General features: G+C 40.0%; 1 protein-coding gene across 1 annotated transcript; it reads left to right on the top strand.

The window, feature by feature from the left end:
• The first annotated feature begins 498 nt into the window (after window positions 1-498).
• On the top strand, window positions 499-1,132 carry LOC127263644 (uncharacterized). Its single transcript, XM_051292759.1, has 2 exons — window positions 499-831; window positions 906-1,132. Exons 1-2 carry the CDS (start codon window positions 499-501, stop codon window positions 1,053-1,055), a joined length of 483 nt encoding a protein of 160 aa, XP_051148716.1. The 3' UTR covers window positions 1,056-1,132.
• The last annotated feature ends 11,522 nt before the right edge of the window (window positions 1,133-12,654 follow it).

The following is a 12,654-nucleotide window of genomic DNA, read 5'->3' as shown; positions in this document are numbered from 1 at the left end:
AGCAAGCTCGAGCGGACCTTGGAACCACTAGGACATCAGCAAGGACCCGACCCCGAATAGGTAATTTTTCTTAAAACCGTGAACCAATTCACTATATCTTAACTTTGATTCCACCTATTTCATTCACCAGAACCGACCTTGGTGGCACCGACCTCACAAACGACGCCAGCGCCAGCCGACCATTCAATCGGGCCTTTGGTCCAGACCAATTTGCCAATGAGCAGTCGGGCGGAGGACCCGACGAGGAGGCAAACTCTTCTTCCCGTACCGAGGAGTGGTCGGGCCAGGCACCCGACCAGGAGGCAATCTGTACCAGCAGTGCCTATAGAACCAGTAAGTTCTCTCATCAGCAATACTTGGGATTCTAATGACCAACCTTGATATATTTAACAACAACTTTTCCATGATTTTTCACAGACACCTTCACCCATCGCATCAGCAGCAGGGATATCTTCTGACAGCGAGGGGACTACTTCCCAGATGGGTCGACCGCCATACATGGCATCAGACTCATCCATTTCAAAGGAAGGACCAACTGCCCATGCCGAAGCTGACCCTCAAGATGACATCCTTGATGCTGCTGATCTTGAAATCGTCCAATTGGGTGCAGCCGTGCCGGAAACCGAAAATGCCCCAGCTGCGGCTATCTCAGGTGCTCCAGAGATCCCGGCTGCAGCGGCTCTAGATGCAGCCGCCCAACCTGCAGCCGCCCAGCCAGCAGCGGCACTCCCTCTAGCAATCGAGTGGCAGGCAGAAGAACCACCTGTGGCAGCCCAACCTCCAGAAATGGAAGAAGTGTCTTCATCCGATTCGGAGACTTCTGTGAATTTGGTAAGATTAAACCAATCCATGCTACAATGTTTCTTTCAGAAAACACTAACTGTTTTATATACTACTCTCCATAGGGACCCAGGTCGGCACCTCAGCGACCATTCGCAGCAGCCGACGAGTCGGCTGCTGTTATACCAGCTGTCTGCCCTACTCGACCGACCTCATTGCTGCCCCCCTCACTGACAGCAGTCCGCCCAGAGGTAACACATATCTTATCTGAATAAATTTGCACCTCCCTTGGAATACTTATTGACATTGTAGGACTTGCAGGGGCCTTCGGACTTAGCTGTCCTATCGACTGTTCCGGTTCCGGCGGAGGCCCGAACTATATTCACTGAGGCCATTAACCATCCCCTGTCAGAATTAAGCTCCGACTTATTGGACAGACTCATTCAGACGGTTGGTGGCCTTCTTTTTTACACTCCGACGGAATCGCCAGCCGTCCCCATTCTGCATCGGCTGATGGAAAGACTTACGGAGCTCAAGACTGAAGTACTAGTCATTGGACTCCTGTCAGCCGAAACCCCCCAGCCCGACTTCGATCAAACAACACTGGAGAATTCTTTGGCCAAGACCCGAGAATCCCTTCAGCAAACTACTGGACGGCTGGGCGGTCTCCTTAGCACGAAGGCTCAAGTCGATGATGCCATTCAGAAAAAGGAGGCAGAATTGCGGGAGCTAAGGAAAGAACAGTCTACCCTGGATAAGCAAATTACCAATGAGCAGCGTCTGCTTGAGAGGTATACCAAGAATGAGGCTGAATTGGATCAAGAGCTGAAAACCCAAGCCCGATCCCAATTCATCATAAGATATCAGACGGCTGCCAATACCAGAAGGCTATCCAGGGATGAAATCAAGTGGACACATATAAAAACTGCCCTAGGGGCACTTTTGTAACACTTCCCCCCCTGTAACAACATTTGACCTAGTAATATATATTTTTTCCTACTTCTCCCAAAACAAGGATCACCTTTTCAATTTCCAACTTTATAGGAATCGCAACAAACTCCTTCCTTTAAAGAACACTGTTTCTCACATTTTAAGAAACACATTCTAAGGCATATTTCGAAAACCAAAACACTTGAAGTGTTAACAAACATGGCGAATGACCGACCTCATGTTCCATCCAGCAACTGGGAAGGTGTTCTTCAACCCTTCTTTGTAGGTAATCACCCTATTGGAGGCCATGCAGAAGACTTGTTACATATACTCAAGCAACTAGACTTCAAATTCCGATTCTCCCAACGAGGAAGAAGAACCATTCATCGCGTCATCCGCCTGATGGAAAAAAGTCATTGAGGGGTATGAACCTCTTCGTGACATCCTTAGCCGCATTCCTGATCTCCATCATCACATGGAAATGATCGAAAATCACGCAGCAACCATACTTCCAGATCTTGGTTGGGATAATATATTTTCCAATCAACGAAAAGTCTTTTCAAGATTGCGCACCATTGTTGACCGTGAACATCAAGCCCTAACAGACATGCAAGCACGTACCCATCAAGATCTAGACGACATGCAAAGCCAATGGGAAAGGTACCGACCAGATTTGGAAGATCTTATTGAAGAAGAACCAGAGCTAATATCCACTCACTGGGATGAAAAGTCTGATTCAGAGGCAGAAAATTTCTCACAAATACATGATGACTAACAGAAATGAACCTTTAAATAGGTTCGCACCCGAACCCCATAAATGGGTTCTGAATAATATTTTGCTTCAGGCAGTTTTGTTATCTGAAAAGGCAGGATAATACCTCTTCAGATATTTAGCATTGATACAATCATGTACTCTTCTTCCTTCATGATTTACAATAATGAAAGCGCCATTCCCAATATCTTTTTGCACAATGTATGGTCCTTCCCAATTCGGTGACCACTTTCCCAATTGGTCCGTTTTCTTATATGTAGGAAGAATGGTCTTCCAGACTAGGTCTCCTTTTTGGAATGTCCTGTGAAGAACTTTCTTTCCATAACTCCTTGCTCTGATTTCACTCTGTTTCACACTTCACCCTATTGCATGGAGTCGGTTAACATCCAAATCCTCTAACTGTTGCAACATAAGTTGTTGGTATTCTTCTGTAAGACCACCATCAGTAAATTCTGTTCGGCCAGATGATACTCGGATTTCGGCTGGTAAAACAGCATCTTGGCCAAACGTGAGTTGGTAAGGTGAGAACCCTGTGGCCGTATTTCTGGTATTCCTATGTGCCCATAAAGCCTGAGACAATAACAAATGCCACTTTCTTGGGTTCCCTTCAACCATCTTCTTTATAATCCCAATAATAATCTTATTTGCTGCTTCCGCTTGTCCATTGGCTTGGGGATAATAGGGTGAAGAATGATGTAATCGAACACCGAATTCTGCCAAGAAATTAGAAAACTTTTCCCCTGTGAAAACCAGACCTTGGTCGGTTGTTATAGACTGAGGAATACCATATCTGTAAATAATTTGATTCAAAACGAAGTCTATCACCTCCTTCTGATCTACATTTTTCAAAGCAACCGCTTCTACCCATTTGGTAAAGTAGTCAGTCGCGACCAATATGAAACAATGATGTTTCGATGAAGCAGGATGTATCTTACCAATAATATCCATAGCCCATGATTTAAAAGGCCATGGTTTTGCCAAAAATTGCAATTCGGTTACTGGCAAATGGTTTAAATTCCCATGTCTCTGACATTCCTGGCAGCCTTTGGCAAATTGTATGCAATCTTCAAAAATCTTTGGCCAGAAAAAACCCAAACGATGGATGGCCCATCTCATATTCAGACCTGCTCGATGAGCTCCACATATCCCACCATGTACTTCTGTCATTACCTCTAGAGCTTCTTTAGACCCCAAACATTTCAAAAGTAAACCTTCAAATGATCTCTTATACAAAATTCCATTAATCAATTGAAAACGTAAAGCTTTCAATCGTGTCGCAATCGAAACACTCGCACCTGGATTCTGTAAATACATGATAAGCTCTGTTCTCCAATCGGGCACTGTTTCGCCGTCGGACTCCTGCCCGATAGTAACTACGCAGTCGGGCTTCTGTCCAACAATAACTTCGCAGTCGGGCTCCTGACCGACAGTCTCCTGCCCGACAACTTCGCAGTCGGGCTCCTGTCCGACAATCTCCTGCCCGACCGTAACTTCGCAGTCGGGCTCCTGCCCGACAATCTCTTGCCCGACCGTAACTTCGCAATCGGGCTCCTGTCCGACAGTCTCCTGCCCGACCATTCGGTCACATGTTGGGTCTGTCTTTTCTTCTATGCCCGACTTGACCTCCGACCAAATATCCTCCAGAATTCCTTTACAGGCCCTTTGAGCCAATTCATCAGCACGTTGGTTTTCTTTCCTCGGAATGAACTCAATTATTACTTCTGAGATTTTTGTCAATAACCGACCCACAATGTCCCTGTATCTGCGAAGATGAGGGTAATTGCAAACATATTGATTGTTTACCTGGTTGATTACTAATTGAGAGTCCCCCCTTATGATTACAGACTGGACCTTCCTGGCTATTAAAGCCTCCAAACCCAAAATTAAAGCTTCATATTCTGCCGAATTATGGGTCATGGCTTCCAATCGTAGTTGTAAGTTGATCTTCTGACCGTCAGGTCCTTGCAAAAAGACCCCTGCCCCTGATTTGTTTCCAGAGGTAGAACCATCAAAGAACATCAACCATGTTCTGGTACTTATATAAGGCACACATCCAACCTGTAGATTATCCAGATATGATGAACAACTAAATGGTCGGACACTATCACAAAGAGAATACCCGACTTGTGAAAATTCTGCTAAGAAGTCGGCTACTGCTTGTCCCTTGATTGCCCTCAGCGGGGAATGTTGAAGATCAAAAGGAGCCAATTTGATGGCCCACTTCATGAGTCTGCCCTTCATAGTAGGTCTCTGTAAAATCAATTTGATGAGATCCACCTTTGATATGACCTCAACTCTTCTGGGCAGCAAATAATGCTCGAGTTTAGTACAAGCGAAGACCAATGAATAACACATTTTTTCTGGCATGCTGGTTGTTCATTTGTTGAACATAAGACCACCAATCAGTTGGTGGTTGTGGGATTTCCCCGGCATTTGGCACAATAGGTGGTGGAACGGATTCTCCCACCGGTGCTGAAGATGATTGTGGTTGTGAACCTGCCATATGGACCCTTCCGATGATTCGGCCGGATCTAAGACGTATGAAATTATCGCCGGAATTGGAATGAGCAATTGTGTCTTGCTCCCACTGTGGTCGCCAATTTGTTGATGTACTTTTTCAACAAAAATAAAGTAAAATTCAAAGATATAGAAAATATCCTTAAACTTGATTAATTAGTGCCTGAGATTAGGAATCTCTAAACACTGTATGGTACAGAAAATAAACTGGAAAATAAAAGACTGAAATTTAAAGTGGTGATCCCCAAATCTGACTTTGCTTTGTTGAAGTTGATTGAAGATGCCTTGTCAAATGATGATCCAAATCCTTAAATATTCTTTGAAGAAACTGTACTGAAAACCGTCGCCCGAACGGTTATAACGTCTCCTTCCCAACCGTCTTCCAACCCTTCTCCTGCTGACACGTGTCCTCAGCAGACCAAAATTATCCCTATATTTCACTCTTTGAGCTGACTACAGACCTTCCGCCCTTTTAGCCCGACTGCCAATCTACAACAGTATGGGTCCGACTGCCAATCCTCCCGACTTGCAAACCATCTGACTTGTTTGAATTAGCTACAGACATCCCGACTAACAAACCACCCGATTTGTTGGTTCTGCCGCAGAATTCCGATCTGAGAACTTCCCGACCTGAGGACCTCCCGACTTGCGGACTTCCCGTCCTGAAGGCCACCCGTCTTGAGGACCTACCGACCAGAGGTCCTTCCGTCCTGATGACCTTCCGTCTTGATGACCTCCCGACCTGAAAACCTTCCGACTTGAGGTCTTTCCGTCTTGAGGACCTCCCGACCTGAAAACCTTCCGACTTGAGGTCTTTCCGTCTTGAGGACCTACCGACCTGAGGTCCTTCCGTCCTGATGACTTTCCGTCTTGAGGACCTCCCGACCTGAAGACCTTCCGACTTGAGGTTTTTTCCATCTTGAGGACCTACCGACCTGAGGACCTTCCGACCTGAGGTCTTTCCGTCTTGAGGACTTTCCGTCTTGAGAACCTCCCGACCTGAAGACCTTCCGACCTGAGGTCTTTCCGTCTTGTATTTTCCTTGATTTCCACACGGTGTCCTTCAGCCAGTTCAACCAACTCTATCGCCAGGCCCATTCTCCTTTTTACCTTGGGCTTTTAACCTAATTCTAAATTTCGTACGTAACAATAAGTATTGTAATTCTTTTTTTCAATTACACACCGTGCGTAGCACGGGAGCCACGCTAGTATATATATATGGCGTCACTTTTATTATACATATAAAATTCAAGAGAGTTATAATTAATAAATAATTAAAAATTTATTAGTAAAAATAATTATTATTTAATAAAAATAATTTTAAATTTAAATTAAAATAATTAATTGATATAATTAAAATTAAAAATTTTAAAATTATAGTAAAATGTATAATATTTTTTAAAAAATAATAAACAAATGTGTGAGACAAACGTAAAAAAAATAAAAATTGAACACTATAAATAGAACGGAGCAAGTATCTATTTACTATGTCCAAAATCGGTCGAACTGTAAGTGTTAGGCTCGTCTAGTCGTCCAGTCAATTCATTTAAATGGTTCTATTAAAGAGAGTGCATCTCTTTTGTGTTTTGAGTTTTAATAGTTTTATATATATATTAAGTATTAAGAATTAATAATATAAAAATATTACTTCCCTCTCGTTCATCCGATTATGTCAAATTTTTTTTTTCTTCTGGGCAGAGTTATTGAAAATAATGTGTATTAGAAAATTAATCAAGTTTAATTTAATTGATATAAAAATTGTAAGAAACTGTTAGGCACATGTAAATTTTATCGACCATAGCGGATAGCCGATGTTGAAGAATGTCAGGCGATTATATCAAATTGACTTAGATTAATGGCCAATGTATACAAGTGCAAAATAAACTATGATTTAGTCCCGTAAGGGACAGCCTGGTGTAGTAGAGGTTGAACGTGTGGCCATGAGGTAATGGGTTCAAATTCCGACGTGGGCTTAGTTTTTTGCCATGAAAGAAGCAAATCGTGCAAGAGAGGGAAAAACATCTCAATCGACAAAATTATCTTTCTTTTCTTTACATTTTCCTTGTATTTTTTCTTTTTTTTTTTTTTTGTTTTTGTAGAATAATGTTGAATTGATCTTGAATCAATACAATTCGTTTGTGTCGTCTTTATTCGATTAAGCTTGTGTTATTTGGTCTTAAACTTATCGCATACCACCGGGGATTCGCATCGAGTTACCCGGGAACCCGCCAATACTCCCGGCGGGAAGTTTTAGGCCGAAAATTACTTTCCAGGCCAATATAATTGGCACGCCCAGTGGGACGCAACGGCGTATGCGATTACAATCGGAAAAAATTGTTCATATGGCGAATCAAAGAAAGAACGGCGACGAGTTGTCGCCTTCCATGGGTTGTCCATCCAAAAGAATTTACGTCGAGAAAGTGCCGCTTCGCGTGTAGAGGGCAGCGGTTCGTCCGAGAGGATGGCGACTACCTTCATTCGTAAGGAAATATCATCAGCGGTGCAAGCAAGCCCTCGAAACTTTGCGTTTGATATATCGCGCCAAGTGGCCGACAGTTTTCGGTCAGCCACAAACAATGAAATGGCCGCCGATCGACACAAGGAAAACCAACAATTTTCAGAAACTACCAAATGTTATTTTTATCCAATCGCCCAATCTCAAATGATGTTGATTTCATTGCAAAGTGGAGATCCCGTTTTTCAGCCCATGATAGCCCCAAATCATGTGATTTTTTTGAATTTTCCTTCATCTATATATGGAGAAATGCCTGAAGTACAATTTGAACAGGTTCAAGCACTCCGGATGGACCCTTTGACAAGTACAATGACTATTTCAAATTGTAGCAGTAGCCCCAGTGGATTTGGGGGCAGTATCAATTTAGCGCTCCTGATGGCGACTTTTTTCAAGCGCCACTGTTGATATACAACATTACGATGATCGATTATGGAGTAGAGGCGAGAAATTTATTTTTCTCTCAAGAGGTTGCTCCACCACATCAATCGATTGGGGAGCAACAACAATAAGGTGCTCCGGGGGGAAATTTATCTCAATCTCCACCGTTTATTGTTCCGCCAAAAGGCAATATTAATGCCTTTGGTAGGACACTCATAAGATATGCGATATATACAACCACTTATGGAAACTCAAATGCAACTAGTTTGTTCCCTGGGTAAGGAGTAGCACAAAAACAACAATCACTTAGGGGGCAACAACCATTCGATGGTTCTAGCAATCATTACTTACAACAGGAATTTCAGGGGCAGCATTCGTCAATTCTTCCACCGGTCGGCAATCATAACACTGCTAGTATAATGTCCTTATTTCAACCGCCGGGTTTGGAGCATCGGTCAATTGGGGGCAGTGGAAATTTGATGAACAAATGTCCAATTATTTTCAGCCGTCATGTCATGAGCTGCCACCGCCAACTTCTTTTCCAGCAGGCGATCTTAACGCTGTTGGTACAACATTTTGGGGGCAGCAGGTCAGTCTGCCACCCCCTCCGGTGTCTCAAGCCACCATCAATCCTCAAATATTGATGGAGGCTATTCGTGGAAATTTTGGGCAGCACCTACGCCCAATTGATCGACCATCATATCGTTGGCCTTACTCTGATTGGGTAGGAAAAATGATGTCATTGTCACGCAACACCGAAACACTTATGTTTACTCTTTTTTCGGAGAAGATGGATGTTCTAGTATGGAGCATGTAAGTCATTTTATTGCACAATGTGGCAAAGCTAGCGATTGGCATAAACTTCAAATGTTTTCACTATCGCTAACCGGTGTTACATTCAATTGGTATTTGGCGCTACCGCCAAACTCCATATGACCGTGGCAAGAGATGGAGAAGACATTTCATGATCGATTTTATAGCCCGCCAATTGAAGTTACATTGATAAATTTGATGAATGCAAAACAACAAATTGATGAACTGGTAAACAAGTATATTGAGCGCTTTCTAAGTTTGAAAAATCGCTACAATATACAATTTCCAAATACTCAAGCAATGCATATAGTGGTGAAAAACATGCATCCACAACTTAATAAAAAGCTCGCTTTGCAGGAGTTCGGAGATTTCCAACAACTTATATCTTGGGCCATTCGGGCTTAGCAAATTTTAAATGAAAGAAATGCCGCCAATCAATTTAGGCCGGCCGATCAACCTTTTATCATCTTTGACGATGAGGATTTTGTTGAGCATGAAAAACAAGACAAAGAGTTAGCAATTCTTTTGTGGTGGGTATGAATGTCATATCATTGGCGGTAGTTCAACACTGAAAGATCATTTGCACCCATTGACAATGGTTGTGAAATTTGGCGCTAAGAAAGATGGCAATGCCTACGATGTTACCATTGTCGATTAGGTGAATATTCTTCCTCATTCAATGAGGAAATCGCTAATTGTACCACCGTCGGATGAATGACTTGTAAACCATAAAGCGCCGATGGTTCAATGGCCGAAACACTTAACATGGAAACAAAATAGACGCCTCCAAAGGAAGAGACTGGCGGAAAAAATTCAAAATGGAAGCATGTTGGAAAAAACATACGATCAATCAAAACATTTGGCCCGAGAAAGTAAGAAAACAAGCTGTGGCGAGAGGAAATGGGTGGCGGCAAGAGGATCAGAACATGTCATTAACCGCCATAAGCGAAAAATAGTTCAATCTGGTCGCCAAATGGGCAGCTTGGCAGCGGCGAGTGGATCTAGACAAGTCACGAGTTGCTATGGGCGGAAAAGAATTCAATTTGATCACCAAACAGGCTGCGGCAAAAGAAGATGGGCAACAATGAGAGGATTTGAGCAAATCATGAGTCACCATGAGCAGAAAGAAGTTCGACTTGATCGCCAAATGTCCAAAATGAAAGATGATCGCGTTTGTGAGCAATCGCCAAAATGATCATGCAAAAAATAGGTTCCAATTAGTGATCGATCGTCAAAAACCCAATCGCCGATAAAAAAAAAGGGTACCGTTCAGTCCCAAACTTTCGGTTCGACATTCGGATGCTCCCAAAGGGTTTGAAGAAGTTGCAATTCACATAAGCAATGATGGAGTAAAAGGAAAAGACAAAGCCGATAAACAGAACCTCAAACAAAAAGTTAGCAAGTTGTGGGATGATGAGCTTGGCGTAGAATGCATTCTAAACGGAACTGGCTTTGAAATAAGGCCGCAAATTCAGTGACGGACAGACCAAGTGAAAATTCAATTATGTTGTTTGAGCCAGGAAAAAAATAGAGGACTTGAGCTGTTCATTCCAACTTGGAGAATATCGATAACGCTCGGGAATCAAAATACATTGCTGAAACTAAATATTGGCTACATGATGGAACAAGTTGGATTTGCGCCAAACTTTCTAATCTTGATTGCTGGCGGTTAAAAGACTTAGCTCGCCGATGTTAAGAATATTTTTCCGAGGGAAAGTTCAGGCTAGCAAGAAAGCTGGTTGAGCATATATTGTTGATTAAAATAGATTGCCGACAGCGCATATTGCCGCTCATGATGTCTAATTTTGAGTTGATCATTGCAACCAAGTCAAAATGTGAGAGTATGATGAGATTGGATCAAGTCGCACTATTCGCTATATGAAGTCGACATCGAATGTTGTCGCCAACTTTAGCGAGACAATTTTTTTGGGTACTGTTGGTTTCTAAGTTGATCCAATGGATGAAAATTTATAATGGCGAGCTATCATTTTTTGTGGCAAGTAAACTGGCCTTTCCCCTTTGGCGATTCATATATGTATATTTCACAAAATATATTTCATATCTAGTATTCAATATTTTGTAAAATATAGGGGGACATTATGTTGTCACACGAAAATTCTATCGACAATAGCGTATCGCCGATGCTGAAGAATGTCAGGCGATTTGATCAAACTGACTTAAATTAATGGCCAATATATACAAGTGCAAAATAAACCATGATCCAACCCAATCGATTATCCATAGAGCTCAAGGATTGATAGGTAAATTAATTGGTTGATTTTCGCATTCAACTCAATGGATTAATTGACTACTACCTTAATTCTTATGAAGAGAGTAAGTGGCCATTAATCGATCAATTATGTGGTGGAAGTAGTGGCCATTAATCGGTTAATTATGAATGAGGTAGCGGTCTTAAGTGAAGGCAATATTTTGTGAACTTTTTCAGAGAGTTGAATGTGAGCGTTACGGAATAACAAATGATGTTTTTTGCCATGAAAGAAGCAAGTCGTGCAAGAGAGGGAAAAACACATCTCAATCCACAAAATTATCTTTCTTTTCTATAAATTTTCCTTGCATTTTTTCTTATTTTGTTTTTGTACAATAATGTTGAATCGATACAATTCGTTTGCACCATTTTTCTTCGATTAATTTTGTGTTATTTGGTCCTAAACTTATCGTATAGCATCGGGGATTCGCATCGAGTTACCCGGAATCCACCAATACTCCCAACGAGAAGTTTTAGGCCGAAAATTATTTCTCAGGCCAACATAATGTATTATTTTATTTAATATTTTAAATAATTTTGGCATATATATATTTTTTTATATTTGGACAAATAATTCATGTAATTAATTTTAATGATACTATCTTTTCTAAACAAATAATTTAAATTACTTATAAAAATTGTTTATTCAAAATATAAATTAAAAATTTTTGTGTTTAACTGGACTTACCAAAATATTTTATTATTCTTCAATTTTATTTCTTTTGAAACTATCAAATAAAAGTCTCATTTTTATATTATATTTAAAAATAATTCCACATTAAAATTATCACATCAATATATATTTATATAAATATCAAATAATTATTTAAATTAAAAAACTTTAATATTCAAACATTAAACACTCAACCAAATATATCGTTAGAGTTTATTCACATTTTTCTCCTGAAAATATAAAATTAACTTTTATTTTCTATGCTATATTAAAAGTTATTTTTGTATTAAAATATCATATTAATATATAATGCATGGGCATAGATCAATTGTTGATCTTATCACATCAACATGTTACTGATTAGACCGGATCAACATATGTTATATGGGTGATCATCGTATATTTATACATATCTCAGTATATTTATAATACAATATATATTGTACTATAAATCACTATATGCTATCTTATAATACGATATGTGTTGAGATATATAAATATATGTTGATCATAGCACATGTTATCATGTTAAATCAGCATTGTACTGACTTGACCACATAAGCATGATTTGCAGCCTCAATACATATTCATAATCCCTAATAATGTAACTTTTATTTGATTAACTCTTTTATTATAAATCATTTTGTCTTTAATATGATATTTAGTTTTTATATATTTCAAATGAATTATCTATTTTACTAAAATAAAAAATCTCAATTTTATGTTAAATTCTATTATTTTACAAATTTATTTTTTATTATTATTTCTATACCACTCCATTCTTAATACCAAATGTATATATGCCAACTAATTTTGACAATCCTTGTTATTTATCGTGTTGTATGATGACTAATTACAAATATTAATAAAGTAAATATTTTTTTCATTCCATAACAATGATATTATTTTTTATTTTTATTCGTTTCAAAATAATAATACAATTTTCTTATTTAGTAATTATACTACGTACCTACCTAATATAATTAATACTCTTACAATTTTTAATATAT

This window comes from Andrographis paniculata, unplaced genomic scaffold, assembly GCF_009805555.1.
Source record: "Andrographis paniculata isolate CXL003 unplaced genomic scaffold, ASM980555v1 Contig69END, whole genome shotgun sequence".
NCBI classification, from domain to species: Eukaryota; Viridiplantae; Streptophyta; class Magnoliopsida; order Lamiales; family Acanthaceae; genus Andrographis; species Andrographis paniculata.
The sequence above is the reverse complement of the archived record's forward strand: the minus strand, read 5'-3'. Positions and strand labels throughout refer to the sequence as shown.